General features: G+C 39.0%; 1 protein-coding gene across 22 annotated transcripts in view; it reads left to right on the top strand.

Moving 5' to 3' along the window:
- Positions 1-24142, top strand: part of LOC141156998 (uncharacterized) — an 88772-nt gene that overhangs the window by 49975 nt on the left and 14655 nt on the right. For 7 of the 22 annotated variants that reach the window (XM_073643659.1, XM_073643656.1, XM_073643655.1 and 4 more), the window contains 6 exons: positions 1339-2079; positions 4150-4890; positions 9029-9769; positions 16185-16925; positions 19082-20050; positions 22989-23207. The exons of 1 other annotated variant lie outside the window; for it this stretch is intronic. In XM_073643659.1, the coding sequence (XP_073499760.1) occupies positions 1339-2079; positions 4150-4890; positions 9029-9769; positions 16185-16925; positions 19082-20050; positions 22989-23207 (4152 nt within the window). Of the gene's footprint in view, positions 1-1338; positions 2080-4149; positions 4891-9028; positions 9770-11839; positions 12703-16184; positions 16926-19081; positions 20051-22988; positions 23208-24142 lie in introns of those variants that run through there. 14 more of the 22 variants (XM_073643672.1, XM_073643673.1, XM_073643676.1 and 11 more) reach the window with 10 other exon arrangements.

Below are 24142 nucleotides of genomic sequence, written 5' to 3'. Positions count from 1 at the left end.
TAAACCTTAATGAGGATCTGCCACCAGATCAAATTTGTCAAAAATTGCCATTTTTTTCTCTATTTTATTCTTGCTGTTCCCTTTGTATTCTGTTTTTTTTAACTGCTTTAAAACTTTCAGATCTGGAGATTTGGGTCTTTTTATCTAGTATGCCCAATTTTATCACTCTTTGTAGTTATATTGCAATCAACACCCCCTTGGTACAGACCAAAAAAATAAAACGACCCATATCTCTGGGAACGATTGATGGATGATTTTACAAAAAAAATAATACTCAGTGGAGCAGCAGTAATAAAATAAGAACAAAAACTGTCAGCTTTTGACTCGGTGGTAGGTTGTCTCTAAGTCTGGAACAGTCTGAAGAATTGTTTTCTTCTAGTTCTTTCAGTGGTTTATCTGGAGCCTAACTGTGCGTCTAGGTTTTTCTTTTGCATATTTTTGGATCTAAAGTCCTAAATAGACATATTTTAGGTCCTGTATTATCCTGTATCAACTTCTGGTACTGACTTCTGATAACATCTACTAGTTCTAACTCTGGTTCTACCTTGGTTCTGATACTGTTCTTTGACATCTTGACCTCAATTGTTTTCTGGTTTGGATTTTGGTTCTCTCTTGGGTGTATTTTTCATCCTCACTGGTTCACACTGATAAATTCTGTTGGTTCGAAATCTGGTTTCACACTGGATTCCATCTCCTGGTTTTGCTTCTCATCCTGGGTTTACACTATTCCTAAAGTCAAACATCTGGTCCTGACTACAGACTACATCTTCTGGTTCAGGAACTGTAAGAGGACTCTGGTTCTTGTTGCTGCCTCTCAATCTCTACTAACAGTTAACCATTCGGAGATTACTCAGAAGTCTTTGAAGCCTGGGAGTCTTCTTGCAAGAAAAATATAATGAAAAAAAATCAAAAGATTCCTTAAAGTCTGTACTTCAATTTTGTCGACCCTTGGTCAATCTGGTCAAGGTACAGAGTCTAAAATGTTCCAGTCATAACAGCCTTTACTAACGCCAATTCATCTAACGGTAACACAAAATGACACACACCTTCAATAGAGGGAAATGGAAGGAGGTTTTAATGGAAATAATAAAATAAAATAGTAACAGCAATGCAAATGTCTAACAATGCTGCAATAACCCGAGGCTAAAAGGAACATCTTTAATTCTCTTTAACTCCAGACAAAGCATCACTGCAATTCTTCACAAAGTAAAACAGAGCTTTAAAAAAATAATGTTGCCTAACATTGTACAAAGCAGCACAAATAAACTGCAGATAGACTTACTCAACTTTATTCATTTTTAACCCATGTATCTTCTTCCTATCTCCCAACTAACGCAGCTGCAATCACTGGTTCAACAACTATTTCTAGGTCTGAAATAACAACCACATCCAGAACAAGAACTACTCAGGAACCTGGAATGAGCACAAGAACATCCTCAGATAGTGGGTCCTCCACTAGTGTTAGTGTAAACTCAGTAACCACATCTGGGTCAAGTGGTCCAACAGTACCAGGAGACACAACAAGAGGTTCAAGTAGTGTGTCTAGTAACCCAAGTGGTAGTCCAGGATCAGGAAAGACAACTAATCCAAATGTGACGGTGAACACTCAATCCACAGCAAGTGTTGCTCCAGCATCTGAGCAGACTACAAAATCTACACATGGTGCATCTACTAGTCCAGGTCTAAGCTTCACAACCACATCTAGGACAAGTGGTGCTTCAGTACCTGGAGAGATAACAAGTTCTGTGTCTATTAACCCAAGTAGTGTTACAGGAACAAGAAAGACTACTGATCCAAATGTGACCTTAAACACTCAATCTGCCACAAGCAGTTCTCTAGTAACTCCACCAACTGCAAGATCTTCTGGTAGTAGTTCAGCTACCATTCCAAGTGGGAGTGTTAAAACCACATCTGGGGCAAGTGCTCCTACAGTATCAGGAGAGACAACAAAAGCTTCTAGTAGTGTGTCTATTAACACAAGTGGTGGTCCAGAATCCATGAAGACCATTAATCCAAATGTGACGGAAAACACTCAATCCACAGAAAGTGCATCTCCAACGCCTCAGAAGACTACAAGAGGTGCGTATACTAATTCAATTGTAACTTTAAAAATCACTGATGGCTGCAGAATGAGTTAAAGTGAGTTAATCAGTAAGCTCCTTTTGATGGTAGAGTTTGTAAAGGTCCTAGGAACGCTCGGTCAGGATAATTGAACAGCCCAAACAGGCTGCAAATCACACAAAGAACAAGCAACACGCTCGTTCATCAGTGGAAAATATTTTTTGTGCTACACAAAAAGTTATTATTCTCATGTAGATAGGACTCGTGCTGTGAAAAGTGACAGCCGATGTGCACAGAGCGATCTATTACAGATCTATCACAAATTATTCAGTGCTCATCTGAAGCCGGGGCGGCTCGTGTATCCACATCAAAGCGCGAAGTTCAGTAGATAAAAGTTAAAAGTAACAAACATCATTACAAGAACAAGTTTACTGATGGATTCACAGTTACCATTTCTGCTGCCAGCTGTGTACTGTGATATATAGAGCCAGTAGGCGTCAAAGGGTTACAAATGTTTAATGAAACTCAATTCTAAAAATGAAATTTAGCCCAAAATACATGCATTTAAGTTTAGTCATATTTATAGCCTGGGCTAAAGATCCACTTTTAAGGACAGATTTAAGTCCTTGATCGAGAGCTTATTGAATATATATATATATATATATATGTTCATATGTGCTCATGATTACAAATGAGTATTAAGTCCATTTGTTCACCAATTATGTGTCCATGTAAATAGACCTTAATGAGGACCTGCCATCAGATCAAAATTGTCAAAAGTGGCCAATTTTGCTCTTATTTTATTCTTGCTGCTCCCTTTTGTATTCTGTTTTGTAACTACTTAAAAATTGTCAGATCTGGAGACTTGGGTCATTTTATTTAGTACGCCCAATTTTTATCGCTTTGCATAGCTACACTGTGATTAACTCCCTCTTGGCAAAGAGTCAGACCAAAGAAATAAAAAGACACATACCTCTGGGAACGATTGATGGATTATTTTACAAAGAAAAATAATACTCAGTGGAGCAGCAGAAATAAAATAAAAGCAAAAACTGGCAGCTTTTGACCTGGTGGCAGGTAGTCTCCAGTATGGAAAGTCCTGAAGAATTGTTTTCTTCTAGTTCTTTCGGTGGTTTATATAGAGTCTAACTGTGCACCTAGGTTTTTTTCTGTACACTTTTTGTGATCTAAAGCCCTAATCAGCCACATTTTGGGTTCTGTTATTTCCTGTATCAACCTCTGGTACTGACTTCTGAAAACATCTACTAGTTCTGACTTTGGATCTAACTGTGGTTCTACCTTGGCTCTGATACGGTTCTTTATCTATGACCTGGACCTCAATTGTTTCCTGGTTTGGATTCTGGTTTTCTCCTGGGTGTGTTTCTGATCCTGACTGGTTCACACTGGTTAATTCTAAATGTGATTCAACACTGGATTCCATCTCCTAGTTTTGCTTCCCATCCTGGGTTTCCCCTGTTCCTGAAGTTAAACATCTGGTCCTGACTATAGACTACATCTTCTGGTTCTGGAACTCTAAGCAGACTCTGGTTCTTGTTGCTGCCTCTCAATCTCTACTAACAGTTATAACCATTCGGAGATTACGACGAAGTCTGTGAAGACTGGGAGACTTCTTACAGAAAAAAATATAATACAAAAAAATCAAAGGATTAATTCAATTCTGGACCTCAATTGTGCCAGCATTTCGTTAATCAGATCAAGGTACAGGGTCTAACTTGCTCCAATCAAAACAGCATTTAACTAACGATAAAACCAAGTGACACGCACCTTCAATAGAGGGAAATGGAAAGAGGTTTTAATGGAACTAACAAGTTAAAATAGTAACATGAACACAAATGTCTAACAATGCTGCAAACACCGGAGACTAAAAGGAACATCTTCAATTCTCTTTTACTCCAGAAAACGTACCACTGAAAATCTTCTGTACATCTTTAAAGTGCAGCAAAGCTTTAAAAAAAAATGCTGCCTAACATCATACAAAGCAGCCCATACGGTATATACTGCAGATAAACGTACTCAACTTCATTCAATTTTAACTTGTGTTTTCTTCCTATCTCCCAAATAACGCAGCTACAATCACAGGCTCAACAACTATTTCTAGGTCTGAAATAACAACCACATCCGGAACAAGAACTACTCAGGAACCTGGAACGAGCACAAGAACATCCTCAGATAGTGGGTCCTCCACTAGTGTTAGTGTAAGCTCAAAATCCACACCTGGGGCAAGTGGTCCAACAGTACCAGGAGACACAACAAGAGCTTCAAGTAGTGTGTCTAGTAACCCAAGTGGCAGTCCAGGATCAGGAAAGACAACTAATCCAAATGTGACGGTAAACGCTCAATCCACAGCAAGTGTTTCTCCAGCATCTGGGCAGACTACAAAATCTACACATGGAGCATCTACTAGTCCAGATCTAAGCTTTACAACCCCATCTAGAACAAGTGGTGCTTCAGTGCCTGGAGAGATAACAAGTTCTGTATCTACTCACCCAAGTAGTGTTACAGGATCAAGAAAGACTACTAATCCAAATGTCACCATAAACACTCAATCCGGCACAAGAAGTTCTCTAGTAACTCGGCCGACTACAAGATCCTCTGGTAGTAGTGCAACTACTATTCCAAGTGGGAGCATAAAAACCACATCTGGGGCAAGTGGTCCTACAGTATCAGGAGAGACAACAAGAGCTTCTAGTAGTGTGTCTATTAACACAAGTGGAGGTCCAGAATCAGTAAAGACCACTAATCCAAATGTGACAGTAAACACTCAATCCACAACAAGTTCTTCTCCAGCACCTGGGAAGATTACAGGAGGTACGTATAATGATCCATAAAAATTCCTGCTGGTTGCAAAAAGAGTTAAAGTGAATCCGTCAGTGAGCTCGTGTTGATGGTAGACTTTCTATATGTCCTAGGAACGCTCATTCACGATAATCGAGCAGTCTGAACAGGCTGCAAATCACCCGATGAACAAGCAAAAAGCTCGTTCATCGGTTGAAATTATTTTTTGTGCTCCTCAAAAGATCATTGTGCTCCCAAGTAAGGTGGAAGCCGATGTGCACTGAGCGATCTATTACAGATCTATTTCAAATTATTCAATGCTCATCTGAAGCCGAGGCGGCTCATGTATCCACATCAAAGCTCGGAGTTCAGTAGCTGAAAGATAAGAGTTACAATCACTACGAATATCTAAGGGGTACCATTTCTCCTTGTAGGAGAGCGACATGTTAAGCATGTCAGATGAGGAGACTTTTAAAGCCACAATGCTCCTCTAGGAAATATGCTAATTTTCTCTTCAGAGAGGAAGAGGACTAGAACTGTAGTGCTGCCTATAGGAAGTAGCAATCCTAAAAGTCAATAGTGCCCCTTTAACGAGCCTTATCACATGACTTACAGTTATATGAAAAAGTTTGGGCACCCCTATTAATCTTAATCTTAATGTTTTATAAAAATTGGTGTTTTTGCAACAGCTATTTCAGTTTGATATATGTAATAACTGTTGGACACAGTAATGTTTCTGCCTTGAAATGAGGTTTATTGTACTAACAGAAAATGTGCAATCTGCATTCAAACAAAATTTGACAGGTGCATAAGTATGGGCACCTCGCCAGAAAAGTGACATTAATATTTAGTAGATCCTCCTTTTGCAAAAATAACAGCCTCTAGTCGCTTCCTGTAGCTTTTAATGAGTTCCTGGATCCTGGATGAAGGTATATTTGACCATTCCTCTTTACAAAACAATTCCAGTTCAGTTAAATTTGATGGTCGCCGAGCATGGACAGCCCTCTTCAAATGATCCCACAGATGTTCAATGATATTCAGGTCTGGGGACTGGGATGGCCATTCCAGAACATTGTAATTGTTCCTCTGCATGAATGCCTGAGTAGATTTGGAGCAGTGTTTTGGATCATTGTCTTGCTGAAAGATCCATCCCCTGCGTAACTTCAACTTTATCACTGATTCTTGAACATTATTGTCAAGAATCTGCTGATACTGAGTGGAATCCATGCGTCCCTCAACTTTAACAAGATTCCCAGTGCCGGCATTGGCCACACAGCCCCAAAGCATGATGGAACCTCCACCAAATTTTACTGTGTGTAGCAAGTGTTTTTCTTGGAATGCTGTTTTTTTGCCGCCATGCATAACGCCATTTTGTATGACCAAACAACTCAATCTTGGTTTCATCAGTCCACAGGACCTTCTTCCAAAAAGAAATTGGCTTCTCCAAATGTGCTTTTGCATACCTCAGCCGACTCTGTTTGTGGCGTGCTTGCAGAAACGGCTTCTTTTGCATCACTCTCCCATACAGCTTCTCTTTGTGCAAAGTGCGTTGTATAGTTGACCGATGCACAGTGACACCATCTGCAGCAAGTTGATGCTGCAGCTCTCTGGAGGTGGTCTGAGGATTGTCCTTGACTGATCTCACCATTCTTCTTCTCTGCCTTTCTGATGTTTTTCTTGGCCTGCCACTTCTGGCCTTAACAAGAACTGTCCCTGTGTTCTTCCATTTCCTTACTATGTTCCTCACAGTGGAAATTGACAGGTTAAATCTCTGAGACAGCGTTTTGTATCCTTCCCCTGAACAACTATGTTGAATAATCTTTGTTTTCAGATCATTTGACAGTTGTTTTGAGGAGCCCATGATGCCACTCTTCAGAGGAGATTCAAACAGGAGAACAACTTGCAAGTAGCCCCTTTAAGTAGCTTTTCTCATGATTGCATACACCTGGCTATGAAGTTCAAATCTCAATGAGGTTACAAAACCAAAAAAAGTGCTTTAGTAAGTCAGTAAAAAGTAGGTAGGAGTATTTAAAACAAGAAAATGATAAGGGTGCCCATACTTATGCACCTGTCAAATTTTGTTTGAATGCAGATTGCACATTATCTGTTAGTACAATAAACCTCATTTCAAGGCAGAAACATTACTGTGTCCAACAGTTATTACATATATCAAACTGAAATAGCTGTTGCAAAAACACCAATTTTTATAAAACATTAAGCTTAAGATTAATAGGGGTGCCCAAACTTTTTCATATGACTGTAGGATATAAGCCAGAACCAGAAACTCAATTTGCAGACACTGTGTTTTGGGGTACTGCCCCTCATCACTGCAAAGTGTGAGTTCTGGTATGGCTGGATGAGAGGCGTCAGACCAGTATCTAAGGGGTAACATTTCTCCTTGCAGAGAAATCACTGACAGAGCAAGTTTTCTGATGGATTCATAGTTACAACTTTCTGCTGCCAGCTGTGTACTGTGATATACAGAGCCTGTAGGAGCCAAATTGATAACATGATTAAAGAAACCCAGTTGTAAAAATGAATTTTAGCCCAAAATGTATGCATTTATGTAAAGAAAAAGATCCTAGAAAAAGTTTTAAAGGAGATATCAATGTATGTAGATAGAGGAGGCAGGCTATGGTTTATTAAAAAATGATTATTTGATGATCAATTCTTCTGTTAATCTCAGCTAATTATAGTTATATTTAATGCCTGGACTAGAAACCCACTTACCAGGGCCGATTTAAGTCCATGAACGAGAGCTGATTGACTATATATATGTTAATATGGGCTCATGATTAGAAATAAGTGTTCACCAATTACTTGTCCATGTAAATAAACCTTAATGAGGATCTGCCACCAGATCAAATTTGTCAAAAATTGCCATTTTTTTCTCTATTTTATTCTTGCTGTTCCCTTTGTATTCTGTTTTTTTTAACTGCTTTAAAACTTTCAGATCTGGAGATTTGGGTCTTTTTATCTAGTATGCCCAATTTTATCACTCTTTGTAGTTATATTGCAATCAACACCCCCTTGGTACAGACCAAAAAAATAAAACGACCCATATCTCTGGGAACGATTGATGGATGATTTTACAAAAAAAATAATACTCAGTGGAGCAGCAGTAATAAAATAAGAACAAAAACTGTCAGCTTTTGACTCGGTGGTAGGTTGTCTCTAAGTCTGGAACAGTCTGAAGAATTGTTTTCTTCTAGTTCTTTCAGTGGTTTATCTGGAGCCTAACTGTGCGTCTAGGTTTTTCTTTTGCATATTTTTGGATCTAAAGTCCTAAATAGACATATTTTAGGTCCTGTATTATCCTGTATCAACTTCTGGTACTGACTTCTGATAACATCTACTAGTTCTAACTCTGGTTCTACCTTGGTTCTGATACTGTTCTTTGACATCTTGACCTCAATTGTTTTCTGGTTTGGATTTTGGTTCTCTCTTGGGTGTATTTTTCATCCTCACTGGTTCACACTGATAAATTCTGTTGGTTCGAAATCTGGTTTCACACTGGATTCCATCTCCTGGTTTTGCTTCTCATCCTGGGTTTACACTATTCCTAAAGTCAAACATCTGGTCCTGACTACAGACTACATCTTCTGGTTCAGGAACTGTAAGAGGACTCTGGTTCTTGTTGCTGCCTCTCAATCTCTACTAACAGTTAACCATTCGGAGATTACTCAGAAGTCTTTGAAGCCTGGGAGTCTTCTTGCAAGAAAAATATAATGAAAAAAAATCAAAAGATTCCTTAAAGTCTGTACTTCAATTTTGTCGACCCTTGGTCAATCTGGTCAAGGTACAGAGTCTAAAATGTTCCAGTCATAACAGCCTTTACTAACGCCAATTCATCTAACGGTAACACAAAATGACACACACCTTCAATAGAGGGAAATGGAAGGAGGTTTTAATGGAAATAATAAAATAAAATAGTAACAGCAATGCAAATGTCTAACAATGCTGCAATAACCCGAGGCTAAAAGGAACATCTTTAATTCTCTTTAACTCCAGACAAAGCATCACTGCAATTCTTCACAAAGTAAAACAGAGCTTTAAAAAAATAATGTTGCCTAACATTGTACAAAGCAGCACAAATAAACTGCAGATAGACTTACTCAACTTTATTCATTTTTAACCCATGTATCTTCTTCCTATCTCCCAACTAACGCAGCTGCAATCACTGGTTCAACAACTATTTCTAGGTCTGAAATAACAACCACATCCAGAACAAGAACTACTCAGGAACCTGGAATGAGCACAAGAACATCCTCAGATAGTGGGTCCTCCACTAGTGTTAGTGTAAACTCAGTAACCACATCTGGGTCAAGTGGTCCAACAGTACCAGGAGACACAACAAGAGGTTCAAGTAGTGTGTCTAGTAACCCAAGTGGTAGTCCAGGATCAGGAAAGACAACTAATCCAAATGTGACGGTGAACACTCAATCCACAGCAAGTGTTGCTCCAGCATCTGAGCAGACTACAAAATCTACACATGGTGCATCTACTAGTCCAGGTCTAAGCTTCACAACCACATCTAGGACAAGTGGTGCTTCAGTACCTGGAGAGATAACAAGTTCTGTGTCTATTAACCCAAGTAGTGTTACAGGAACAAGAAAGACTACTGATCCAAATGTGACCTTAAACACTCAATCTGCCACAAGCAGTTCTCTAGTAACTCCACCAACTGCAAGATCTTCTGGTAGTAGTTCAGCTACCATTCCAAGTGGGAGTGTTAAAACCACATCTGGGGCAAGTGCTCCTACAGTATCAGGAGAGACAACAAAAGCTTCTAGTAGTGTGTCTATTAACACAAGTGGTGGTCCAGAATCCATGAAGACCATTAATCCAAATGTGACGGAAAACACTCAATCCACAGAAAGTGCATCTCCAACGCCTCAGAAGACTACAAGAGGTGCGTATACTAATTCAATTGTAACTTTAAAAATCACTGATGGCTGCAGAATGAGTTAAAGTGAGTTAATCAGTAAGCTCCTTTTGATGGTAGAGTTTGTAAAGGTCCTAGGAACGCTCGGTCAGGATAATTGAACAGCCCAAACAGGCTGCAAATCACACAAAGAACAAGCAACACGCTCGTTCATCAGTGGAAAATATTTTTTGTGCTACACAAAAAGTTATTATTCTCATGTAGATAGGACTCGTGCTGTGAAAAGTGACAGCCGATGTGCACAGAGCGATCTATTACAGATCTATCACAAATTATTCAGTGCTCATCTGAAGCCGGGGCGGCTCGTGTATCCACATCAAAGCGCGAAGTTCAGTAGATAAAAGTTAAAAGTAACAAACATCATTACAAGAACAAGTTTACTGATGGATTCACAGTTACCATTTCTGCTGCCAGCTGTGTACTGTGATATATAGAGCCAGTAGGCGTCAAAGGGTTACAAATGTTTAATGAAACTCAATTCTAAAAATGAAATTTAGCCCAAAATACATGCATTTAAGTTTAGTCATATTTATAGCCTGGGCTAAAGATCCACTTTTAAGGACAGATTTAAGTCCTTGATCGAGAGCTTATTGAATATATATATATATATATATATGTTCATATGTGCTCATGATTACAAATGAGTATTAAGTCCATTTGTTCACCAATTATGTGTCCATGTAAATAGACCTTAATGAGGACCTGCCATCAGATCAAAATTGTCAAAAGTGGCCAATTTTGCTCTTATTTTATTCTTGCTGCTCCCTTTTGTATTCTGTTTTGTAACTACTTAAAAATTGTCAGATCTGGAGACTTGGGTCATTTTATTTAGTACGCCCAATTTTTATCGCTTTGCATAGCTACACTGTGATTAACTCCCTCTTGGCAAAGAGTCAGACCAAAGAAATAAAAAGACACATACCTCTGGGAACGATTGATGGATTATTTTACAAAGAAAAATAATACTCAGTGGAGCAGCAGAAATAAAATAAAAGCAAAAACTGGCAGCTTTTGACCTGGTGGCAGGTAGTCTCCAGTATGGAAAGTCCTGAAGAATTGTTTTCTTCTAGTTCTTTCGGTGGTTTATATAGAGTCTAACTGTGCACCTAGGTTTTTTTCTGTACACTTTTTGTGATCTAAAGCCCTAATCAGCCACATTTTGGGTTCTGTTATTTCCTGTATCAACCTCTGGTACTGACTTCTGAAAACATCTACTAGTTCTGACTTTGGATCTAACTGTGGTTCTACCTTGGCTCTGATACGGTTCTTTATCTATGACCTGGACCTCAATTGTTTCCTGGTTTGGATTCTGGTTTTCTCCTGGGTGTGTTTCTGATCCTGACTGGTTCACACTGGTTAATTCTAAATGTGATTCAACACTGGATTCCATCTCCTAGTTTTGCTTCCCATCCTGGGTTTCCCCTGTTCCTGAAGTTAAACATCTGGTCCTGACTATAGACTACATCTTCTGGTTCTGGAACTCTAAGCAGACTCTGGTTCTTGTTGCTGCCTCTCAATCTCTACTAACAGTTATAACCATTCGGAGATTACGACGAAGTCTGTGAAGACTGGGAGACTTCTTACAGAAAAAAATATAATACAAAAAAATCAAAGGATTAATTCAATTCTGGACCTCAATTGTGCCAGCATTTCGTTAATCAGATCAAGGTACAGGGTCTAACTTGCTCCAATCAAAACAGCATTTAACTAACGATAAAACCAAGTGACACGCACCTTCAATAGAGGGAAATGGAAAGAGGTTTTAATGGAACTAACAAGTTAAAATAGTAACATGAACACAAATGTCTAACAATGCTGCAAACACCGGAGACTAAAAGGAACATCTTCAATTCTCTTTTACTCCAGAAAACGTACCACTGAAAATCTTCTGTACATCTTTAAAGTGCAGCAAAGCTTTAAAAAAAAATGCTGCCTAACATCATACAAAGCAGCCCATACGGTATATACTGCAGATAAACGTACTCAACTTCATTCAATTTTAACTTGTGTTTTCTTCCTATCTCCCAAATAACGCAGCTACAATCACAGGCTCAACAACTATTTCTAGGTCTGAAATAACAACCACATCCGGAACAAGAACTACTCAGGAACCCGGAACGAGCACAAGAACTTCTTCAGATAGTGGGTCCTCCACTAGTGTTAGTGTAAGCTCAAAAAACACATCTGGGGCCAGTGGTCCAACAGTACCAGGAGAGACAACAAGAGCACCAAGTAGTGTGTCTAGTAACCCAAGTGGTAGTCCAGGATCAGGAAAGACAACTAATCCAAATGTGACTGTAAACGCTCAATCCACAACAAGTGTTTCTCCTGCATCTGGGCAGACTACAAAATCTACACATGGTGCATCTACTAGTCCAGGTCTAAGCTTCACAACCACATCTAGGACAAGTGGTGCTTCAGTACCTGGAGAGATAACAAGTTCTGTAACTATTAACCCAAGTAGTGTTACAGGATCATGGAAGACTACTGATCCAAATGTCACTTTAAACACTCAATCCGGCACAAGTAGTTCTCTAGTAACTCGGCTGACTACAAAGTCTTCAGGTACTAGTGCATCTACCATTCCAAGTGGGAGTGTAAAAACCACTTCTGGGACAAGTGGTCCTACAGTATCAGGAGAGACAACAAGAGCTTCCAGTAGTGTGTCTATTAACACAAGTGGTGGTCCAAAATCCATGAAGACCATTAATCCAAATGTGACGGAAAACACTCGATCCACAGAAAGTCCATCTCCAACGCCTTGGAAGACTACAAGAGGTGCGTATACTAATACAATTGTAATTTTAAAAATCACTGATGGCTGCAGAATGAGTTAAAGTGAGTTAATCAGTAAGCTTCTTTTGATGGTAGAGTTTGTAAAGGTCCTAGGAACGCTCGGTCACGATAATCGAGCAGCCCAAACAGGCTGCAAATCACACAAAGAACAAGCAACACGCTCGTTCATCAGTGGAAATTATTTTTTGTGCTACACTAAAGATTATTGTTCTTGTGTAGATAGGACTCGTGCTGAGAAAAGTGACAGCCGATGTGCACAGAGCGATCTATTACAGATCTATTACAGATTATTCAGTGCTCATTTGAAGCCGGGGCGGCTCGTGTATCCACATCAAAGCGCGAAGTTCAGTAGATAAAAGTTAAGAGTAACAAACATCATTACCAGAACAAATTTACTGATGGATTCACAGTTACCATTTTCTGCTGCCAGCCATGTACTGTGATATATAGAGCCTGTAGGAGTCAAAGGGTTACAAATGTTCAATAAAACTCAATTGTAAAAATGAAATTTAGCCCAAAATACATGCATTTAAGTTTTTTTTCATATTTAAAGCCTGGACTAAAGATCCACTTTTAAGTCCTTGAACGAGAGCTGATTAAATATATATATGTTTATATGTGCTCATGATTAGAAATAAGTATTAAGTCTATTTGTTCACCAATTATGTACCCATGTAAAAAGACCTTAATGAGGATTTGCCACCAGGTCAAAATTGTTAAAAGTGGCCAATTTTGCTCTTATTTTATTCTTGCTGCTCCCTTTTGTATTCTGTGTTTTTTAACTACTCAAAGATTTTCAGATCTGGAGATGCAGGTCATTTTTTTTAGTACACCCAATTTTAATTGCTCTGCATAGTTACACTGTAATTAATACCTCCTTGGTACAGACCAAAAAAATAAAAGGACCCATACATCTGGGTACAATTGATGGATTCTTTTACAAAAAAAAAAATAATACTCAGTGGAGCAGCAGAAATAAAATAAGAGCAAAAGCTGTCAGCTTTTGACCCAGTGACTGGTTCTCTCTATGTCACGCCAGGCGTGGGGAAGAATTAGTGAAACATAGAGGGAAAAGGGAAAGGGAGCTCAGACACTAGGGAAGGAGGGGAAGTGGAGACCTCCTGGTCTGGTCTAGCATCACCCTGTCTCAACTATTAGCCCTATATTGCCTCTTCAGCAATTGCCGCACGTGTGCCACGCCCTACTCTCCCTGACGTATGGCTACGGCTAGGGATGGAAGGAAATGAGCACTAGTCAACCTCCACTAAACTCTATAGATAACAAGGGTGGACAAAACAGGGGAAATGGCTTAGCTTTAGATGAACTCGAAATAAGCACACAGCCTCAAGCTCCAGAGAGGACGAAGTACTGCTCCTGCTAAGCTTCACAAATAGAAATGGATATAGTCAGCAACTCCCCTTCAGACACATCAGGTATATATACACCCAGGCCAGAGAGCTAATTAGCAAGAGAGAGGTAGCCGCTCAGTCCTAAAGACAGCCTCTTATCTAAGAAACTGTCTGCAATGCCAAACGTAGAGATCTCCTGCAACCCACTGCAGGGAGACTATCTGTTACCTCTGACACGCCCGTGACTATCTAAGTCTGGAATGTAGTTTTCTTCTAGTTCTTTGGGTCTAACTGTACGCCTAGGTTTTTCTTCTACACTTTTTGTGGTCTGAAGCTCTAATCAACCACATTTTGGGTCCTGTTTAGTGATGAGCGAGTATGTTCGGTTAACCCTTTCGCCGAGTATACACAGAATGCTCGGGTTTTAAGTTTTCATCGCTCCGTGAACATGATTTGCAACTGTTTGACAGATTTAATACATGTGAGGAATTCTGGAAAAACAGGCATTCCTCACATGTATTAAATCTGTCAAACAGTCGCAAATCATGTTCATGGAGCGACGAAAACTTAAAGCCCGAGCATTCTATAAATACTCGATGCTCGGCCGAGTATACTCGGCGAAAGGGTTAACCGAACATACTCGCTCATCACTAGTCCTGTTACTTCCTGTATCCACTTCTACTACTGACTTCTGATAACATCTATTAGTTCTGACTTTGGATCTAACCCTGGATCTAACTTGGTTCTGATATTGTTCTTTATCTCTCACCTGGACATCGATTGTCTCCTGGTTTGGATTTTGGTTCTCTCCTGGGTATATTTCTCATCCTCACTGGTTCACACTGATAAATTCTGTTGTTTCAAAATCTGGTTTCACATTGGATTCCATCTCGTAGTTTTGCTTCTTATCCTGGGTTTCCATTGTTCTTGAAGTCAAACATCTGGTCCTCACTACAGACTACATCTTCTGATTCTGGAACTGTAATCGGACTCTGGTTCTTGTTGCTGGAGCTCAATCTCTACTAATAGTTACAACCAGTAACCAGTTCTGGAGATTACTCAGAAGTCTGTGAAGCCTGGGAAACTTCTTACAGGAAATATATGATGCAAAAAAAAATCAAAGGATTCCTTAAATTCTATATCTCAATTTTGCCAGCCCTTGGTCAATCTGATCAAGGTACAGGGTCTACAATGTTCCAGTCATAACAGCCTTTACTAACTCCAATTCATCTAACGGTAAAAGCTAATGACACGCACCTTTCATAGAGGGAAATGGAACGAGATTATAATGGAACTAACAAGTTAAAATAGTAACATGAAGACAAATGTCTAACAATGCTGCAATAACCCGAGGCTAAAAGGAACATCTTCAATTCTCTTTTACTCCAGAAAAAGTATCAACACAATTCTGGTGTACATTTTTAAAGTACAGCAGAACTTTAAAAAAATAACGCCTATTACTGAACAAAGCAGCACATATACACTGCTCAAAAAAATAAAGGGACAACTCAAATAACACATCCTAGATCTGGATGAATTAAATATTCTCATTGAATACTTTGTTCTGTACAAAGTTGAATGTGCTGACAACAAAATCACACAAAAATCATCAATGGAAATCAAATTTATTAACCAATGGAGGCCTGGATTTGGAGGTAGCAGTCCTGCTGCTAAGTTGTTGCCCTCCTATGGCCCCCTCCACGTCTCCTGGTGTACTGGCCTGTCTCCTGGTAGCGCCTCCAGCCTCTGGACACTACGCTGACAAACACAGCAAACCTTCTTGCCACAGCTCGCATTGATGTGCCATCCTGGATGAGCTGCACTACCTGAGCAACTTCTGTGGGTTGTAGAGTCCGTCTCATGCTACCACGAGTGTGAAAGCACAACCAACATTCAAAAGTGACCAAAACATCTGCCAGAAAGCATTGGTACTGAGATGTGGTCTGTGGTCCCCACCTGCAGAAACACCCCTTTATTGAGTGTGTCTTGATAATTGCCAATAATTTCCATCTATTGTCTATTCCATTTGCACAACAGCATGTGAAATTGATTGTCAATCAGTGTTGCTTCCTAAGTGGACAGTTTGATTTCACAGAAGTTTGATTTACTTGGAGTTATATTCTGTTGTTTAAGTGTTCCTTTTATTTTTTTGAGCAGTGTATACACAACAGATCGACTTACTCAACGTCATTCAATTTTAACTCATGTATCTTCTTCCTATCTCCCAACTAACGCAGCTGCAGTCACTGGTTCAACAAGTATTTCTAGATCTGCAATCACAACTACATCCGAAACAAGAACTACTCAGGAACCTGGAACGAGCACAAGAACATCTTCAGATAGTGGTTCTTCCACTAGTGTTAGTGTAAGCTCAAAATCCACACCTGGGGCAAGTGGTCCAACAGTACCAGGAGACACAACAAGAGCTTCAAGTAGTGTGTCTAGTAACCCAAGTGGTAGTCCAGAATCAGGAAAGACAACTAATCCAAATGTGACGGTAAACACTGAATCCACAGCAAGTGTTTCTCCAGCATCTGAGCAGACTACAAAATCTACACATGGTGCATCTACTAGTCCAGGTCTAAGCTTCACAACCCCATCTAGGACAAGTGGTGCTTCAGTACCTGGAGAGATAACAAGTTCTGTATCTACTCACCCAAGTGGTGTTACAGGATCAAGAAAGACTACTAATCCAAATGTCACCATAAACACTCAATCCGGCACAAGAAGTTCTCTAGTAACTCGGCCGACTACAAGATCTTCCGGTAGTAGTGCAACTACTATTCCAATTGGGAGCTCAGAAACCACATCTGGGGCAAGTGGTCCTACAGTATCAGGAGAGACAACAAAAGCTTCAAGTAGTGTGTCTATTAACACAAGTAGTGGGCCACAATCAGTAAAGACCACTAATCCAAATGTGACAATAAACACTCAAGCCACAGCAAGTGCTTCTCCAGTATCTGGGCAGACTACAGGAGGTGCGTATACCAATCCAATTGTAACCTTAAAAATCCCTGCTGGCTGCAGAAAGAGTTAAAGTTAATACATCAGTGAGCTCGTTTTGGTGGCAGAGTTTCTAAAGGTCTTAAGAACGCTCGTTAACAATAATAAAGCAATCTAAACAGGCTGCTAATCATCCGACGAACAAGCAAAACGCTCATTTATAGGCTGAAATAATTTTTTGTGCTAGACAAAAAATTATTGTGCTGCCGAGAAAAGTGGCAGCCGATGTGCATGGAACAATCTATTACAGATCTATTAGACATTATTCAGTGCTCATCTGAAGCCAAGGCGGCTTATGTATCCACATCAAAGCTCGGAGTTAGGTAGATGAAGGTAGATGAAAGATAAGAGTTACAATTACAACCACCAGAGCAGGTTTACTGATGGATTCATTGTTACCACTTTCTGCTGCCAGCTGTGTACTATGATACATAGAGCCTGTAGGACACAAATATTTACAAATGTTTAATGAAACCCAGTTGCAAAAAGAAAAGTAATTTTAGCCCAAAATACATGCATTTAAGTAAAGAAAAAGATCCTATAAAAAAAAGTACCAATCAGTGTATGTAGAGAGAGGGGGCAGGCTATGGTTTATTATTATACATGATTATTTAATGATCAATATTTCCCTTAATCTCAGCTAATTATAGTTATATTTAAAGCCGACTAAAGACCGGCTTACAAGGGCCGATTTAAGTCCATGAACAAGAGCTGAATGACTATATATATGTTTATATGGGCTCATGATTAGAAATAAGTGTTAAGTCCATTTCTTTACCAATTTTTTACCCGTGTAAATAGACCTTAAGGAGAACCAGCCACCAGGTAAAAATTGTTAAAAGTGGCCAGATATGCCCTTATTTTATTCCTGCTGTTCCCCTTTGTCTGCTGTTTTTTTTTTTTTACTTCTTAAAAATTAGCAGATTCAGAGATTTTGGACTTTTTATTTAGTATCCCTAATTATTATTGCTCTGCATAGTCACAGTCAAATCAAGACTCCTTGTAAATACCAAAAAAAAATCTGTGTTAAATAAGAAGACCCATATCTCTAGAAACCATTGACGGATTTTTTTTTACAAAAAATAATACTCAGAAAAACAGCAGAAATAAAATAAGAGCAACAACTAGCTGCTTTTGCCCTGGTGGAAGCTCCTCTCTAAGTCTGGAATGTCCTGAAGCTTTGTTTTCTTTTAGCTCTTTTGGTGACTTATCTAGAGCCTAACTGTGCGCCTAGGTTTTTCTCGTACACCTTTTGTGGTCTAAAGCATTAATCAGCCACATTTTGGGTCCTGTAATTTCCTGTATCAACTTCTGGTACTGGCTTCAAATAACATCTACTAGTTCTGAATTTGGATCTAATTCTGGTTCTTTCTTGGTTCTGATACTCTTCTCTATCTATGACCTGGACCTCAGTTCTCTCCTGGTTTGGATTCTGGTTCCTTCCTGGGTGTATGTCTCATCCTGACTGGTTCACACTGGTTAATTATTTTGGTTCAAAATTTTGTTTCCACACTGGTTTCCACCTTCTGGTTTTGCTTTGGATCCTGTTTTTTCCACTGTTCCTGAAGTCTAACATCTGGTCCTGACTACAAACTACATCTTCTGGTTCTAGAGCTGTAAACTGACTCTGGTTCTTGTGCTGCCATGCAATCTCTACTAACAGTTGAAACCATTCAGAGATTACTGAGAAGTCTGGCAAGCTGGGAAGTCTTCTTACAGGAAAAACTTAATGCAAAAATCAAAGGATTCCTTAACTTTGTACCTCAATTTAGACTGCCCTGGGTAATACCGAACGGTATAACCATATCGCTTCCTGTCTTGGCACGCACCTTCCATAGAGGGAAATGGAAGGAGGTTTTAATGAAACTAATAAGTTAAAAGAGTAACATCAAGACAAATGTCTAACAATGCCACAATAACCTGAGGCTGAAAGGAACGTCTTCAATTCTCCTTTACTCCAGAAAATGTAAAACTGCAATTCTTCAGTATATCTTTAAAGTACAGCAGAGTTTTTTTTTTACAAAATGCTGCCTAACAATGAACAAAGCAGTACACATATACTGCAGATAAACTTACTGATTTCATTCAATTTTAACTCATGTGTCTTCTTCCTATCTCCCAACTAACGCAGCTGCAATCACTGGTTCAACAACTATTTCTAGGTCTGAAATAACAACCACATCCGGAACAAGAACTACTCAGGAACCTGGAACGGGCACAAGAACATCCTCAGATAGTGGGTCCTCCACTAGTGTTAGTGTAAACTCAGTAACCACATCTGGGTCAAGTGGTCCAACAGTACCAGGAGAGACAACAAGAGCTTCAAGTAGTGTGTCTAGTAACCCAAGTGGCAGTCCAGGATCAGGAAAGACAACAAATCCAAATGTGACGGTAAACACTGAATCCACAGCAAGTGTTTCTCCAGAATCTGGGCAGACTACAAAATCTACACATGGTGCATCTACTAGTCCAGATCTAAGCTTCACAACCCCATCTAGGACAAGTGGTGCTTCAGTACCTGGAGAGATAACAAGTTCTGTACCTACTCACCCAAGTAGTGTTACAGGATCAAGAAAGACTACTAATCCAAATGTCACCATAAACACTCAATCCGGCACAAGAAGTTCTCTAGCAACTTGGCCGACTACAAGATCTACCGGTATTAGTGCAACTACTATTCCAAGTGGGAGTGTAAAAACTACATCTGGGGCAAGTGGTCCTACAGTACCAGGAGAGACAACAAGAGCTTCTAGTAGTGTGTCTATTAACACAAGTGGTGGTCCAGGATCAGAAAAGACCACTAATCCAAATGTGACGTTAAAAACTCAACCCACAGCAAGTGCTTCTCCAGCATCCGGGCAGACTACAAAATCTACACATGGTGCATCTACTAGTACAGGTCTTAGCTTCACAACCCCATCTAGAACAAGTGGTGCTTCAGTACCTGGAGAGATAACAAGTTCTGTACCTACTCACCCAAGTAATGTTACAGGATCAATCAAAACTAGTCCAGAATCCATAAAGACCACTAATCCAAATGTGACGATAAACACTCAATTCACAGCAAGTGCTTCTCCAGCGCCTGGAAAGACAACAGGAGGTACGTATACCAATCCAATTGTAAGCTTAAAAATTACTGTTGGCTGCACAAAGACTTAGAATTAGTGAATTAGTCAGTGAGCTCATTTTGGTGGTAGAGTTTGCAAAAGGTCCTAGGAATGCTCGTTAACGATAACTGAGCAGTCGAAAAAGGCTGCCAATCACCCGACGAACAAGCAAAACACTCATTCATCGATTTGAAATGATCAATTGTGCTACATAAAACATTATCATTGTCGTGAGGACAAGACTCTTTCTTCTGAGAACAATGGCAGCCGATGTGCACTGAGCGATCTATTACAGATCTATTACAGATCCTTCAGTGCTCATCTGAAGCCGGGTCGAAGGGGCGGCGCGTGTAACTATTCTATTGGGGGACCACCGACCTGGCAAGAAAGCTGCAGTGCTCAGCTCTTATCCAGGTCAAAGCTCAATCTTGGTGTAGTCCTAAATGAGCTCAAAGGAGGTCAGTAGAAGAAAGAGAAGAGCTACAAACACTACTACTAGAGCAAGCTTACTGATGGATCTACAGTTACCACTTTTTGCTGCCAGCCATGTACTTTGATATATAGAGCCTGTAGGTGCAAAAAATAATTTTATCCCTAAGTAAACGCATTTAACTTAAAAAAATTAAAAAGCCCTGAAGGTGTTCAAATCTTATAAAAAAGTTTAAGGAAGATACTAATCGGTATATATAGGCAGAGGGGGCAGGCTATAGTTTATTATACATAATTATTTTATGAGCAATTCTGTCTTATTTCCATCTAGTTTTAGTTATATTTAAAGCCTGAACTAAAGTCCCTCAACAAGGAAAGATTTAAGTTTATGAACAAAGGCAGATCGACTATATAGATGTTCATACGGGATGACTAAAAAATAATGTAAAAAAAAAAAGATATAAAAGTTCAAGTCAACCTTCTTTTCACGTGTTAAAAACAATGGGAACAAATAAAAAATAAACATATTTGGTGTTGCTGCATAAAGCCCAATCCATCAAAATGTTCATTAACCCGATCTATAAACTTTGTAAACAAAAAATAAATTAAAATTACAGAATTGCGTATTTTGGGGTGATTTCACCCCCTTAAAAAATGTAGTAATAACCAAAGCATCAAATGTACAGAAAAATTGGTATCAATAAAAATATCAACTCACAGCATAAGAGAAAAAAAAAAAACACTCTGCCCCATAAGCAGAAAACTAAAAATGTTACTGATCTCAGACACAAATAATATTCAGATTTTTTTTTTTCCATTACTTAAATTGAAAAGAAAGAGATGTTTGATGAGAATTGCTGTAATTGTACTGACCCAGAGAATCGTGATTTCAGCTCATTTTTACTGTACAATGAACGTAGTAAAAACAAAGCCCAAAAAACAATGGCGGAATTACATTTTTCTCACCATTTCATCCCACTTGGAATTTTTTTCCCAGTTTTTCAGTACAATGTACAGCAAAATGAAAGGTGTCATTCAGAACTACAACTTGTCCAGCAAAAAATATGTTTGACTGAAAAATATAAAAGTTATGGCTATTGAAAAAAGTGGGGGAAGAAGCAAAAGTGCAACAAAAAAAATTCACTGTTCCTTAAAGAGGGCATGTTACCAGCTCGATACTGTCCAAAGTGGCCAGTCTTTGCACATACAGTTATATGAAAAAGTTTGGGCACCCCTATTATACTTAAGCTTAATGTTTTATAAAAATTGGTGTTTTTGCAACAGCTATTTCAGTTTGATATATGTAATAACTGTTGGACACAGTAATGTTTCTGCCTTGAAATGAGGTTTATTGTACTAACAGAAAATGTGCAATCTGCATTCAAACAAAACTTGACAGGTGCATAAGTATGGGCACCTCACCAGAAAAGTGACAACAGTGTCCAACAGTTATTACATATATAAAACTGAAATAGCTGTTGCAAAAACACCAATTTTTATAAAACATTAAGCTTAAGATAAATAGGGGTGCCCAAACTTTTTCATATAACTGTATTTCCTTTTTTATAAGGACTCTGAAGTTTTTCATTTAGTATGTCAAATGTTTTTATTCTGTATGTAAGACATTCACTTAGAGAAGACAAGAAACACTGGCGTTAAATAAAAAGGCCCATATCTCTGGGACCCAATGGCGAATTTTTAAGAAAAAAATAAATAAAGACAGGAGCTAAACTGGCCACTTCTGACCTGGTGACGGATTCTCTCTAAGTCTGGGATATCCTGAAGAATTGTTTTCTGCTACTTGGTTCTTTTGGTGACTTATCTAAAGCCTTACTCTGCGCCTAGTTTTTTTATGTACACTTTTTGTGGTCAAAAGCCATAATTGGTATCATTTTAGGTCCTGTTATTTCCTTATCCACTTCTGCTACTGACTTCTGATAACATCTACTAGTTCTAACCCTGGTTCTACCTGGGTTCTGATGCTGTTCTTTATCTGTGATTTAGACCTCAACTGTCTCCTGGTTTGGATTCTGGTTCACTCCTGGGTGTGTTTCTCATCCTGACTGGTTCACATAGGTTAATGCTATTGGTTGGAAATCTGGTTCCACACTGGTTTCCACTTTTTGCTTCTGATCCTGGTTTTTCCACTGTTTCTGAAATGTAACATCCGGTCCTCCTGACTACAGACTGCATCTTCTGGTGTTGGAACTGTAAACTGACCCCGGTTCTTGTGCTACCAATCAAGCTCCGCTCACAGTTGCAAACATTTGGCAAATACTAAAAAGTCTCTAAAGCCTGAGAGTCTTCTTACAAGAAAAAATAATGGGAAAAATGAATGGATTACGTAAATTCTGTATCTCAGTTTACCCTCCAAGGTGACATCTGCTATACAAGACCCCAGTCTAATACACATATATAGTTGCATGTAACAAAAAAATGCTAATTACATAAAATGAATGAAGGAAATAACAAGTAATTTATTATTCTGAGATGATTTCACAGATGGAAGACAAACCCTGAACACAACCACCTTATCTACAAACAATATATCTAAAGTTTACCCTACAATTGTTCCAGGCGGAAGTTCAGTGACCACCAGGAACACTACAGGTGTAACATCATCTACAGACAGTAAAACGGCAAAAACAGGACCAACCGTGGTAGCAACAACAGTAACACTAGCGAACACATCAACACCAGCTGGAACTACAACAACAACAGGTGACAACTTCTTGATCGATGGGGGTCCGACTTCTTGGGGCCGTGCCAATCACCAAAATGGGGCGCTTTAATAGCTGTTGGAATGGAGCAACAGAGCACATGCTCGACCGCCGCTCCATTCTATCCCTATGGGGCCGCTAAAGCCTGTATTTTGCTTTTTCCAGCAGCCCCATACAGAAAAGTTTAATGAAATCCAATTGCAAAAATTAATTTTATCCCCTAAATAAATGCACTTAACTGAAACAAAATAAAAAAGGCCTGAAGGTATCCAAATCCTATAAAAGGTTTTAAGAAAGATACTAATTGGTGTATGTAGACTATATATAAGTCCATATGAGCTGACTAAAAAATAATGTAAAAAAATTAAAAAAAAAATTTTAAATTTCAAGTCAGCCCTCTTTTTCCTCGTCAAAAATAAAGGGAAAACATAAACATATTTGATATCGCTGCAATTGTAAAAGTCCAATCTATCATAATATGGAATTTGATGGAATTAATTAACCCAGTTGTGGTAGAATTGCATTTTTTTGGTGATCTCACCTCCCTAAAAAAATGGAATAAGGAGCAATCATTGCATCAAATGTACAGAAAATTTGGTATAAATAAAAAATATCTAGTTTTTTGTACACTTTTTGTCATCTAAAGCCTTAATTAGCCTCATTTTGGGTCCTGTAATTTCCTGTATCAACTTCTAGTTCTGACTATGGATCTAACCCTGGTTCTACCTTGGTTCTGACACTGTTCTTTATCTGTGATTTGGACCTGAATTGTCTCCTGGTTTGGATTCTGGTTCCCTCCTGGGTGTGTTTCGCATCCTGACTGGGTCACACTGATTAATTCTATTGATTTAAAATCTGGTTCCACACTGGTTTCCATCTCCTGGTTTTGACTTTGCTTCTGATCCTGGTTTTTCCACTGTTTCTGAAAACTAACAT

The sequence above is a fragment of the Phyllobates terribilis genome, unplaced genomic scaffold (assembly GCF_046119375.1).
Source record: "Phyllobates terribilis strain yellow unplaced genomic scaffold, ASM4611937v1 Scaffold_8__6_contigs__length_399053987, whole genome shotgun sequence".
NCBI classification, from domain to species: domain Eukaryota; kingdom Metazoa; phylum Chordata; class Amphibia; order Anura; family Dendrobatidae; genus Phyllobates; species Phyllobates terribilis.
This window is presented reverse-complemented; position numbering and strand designations above follow the sequence as displayed.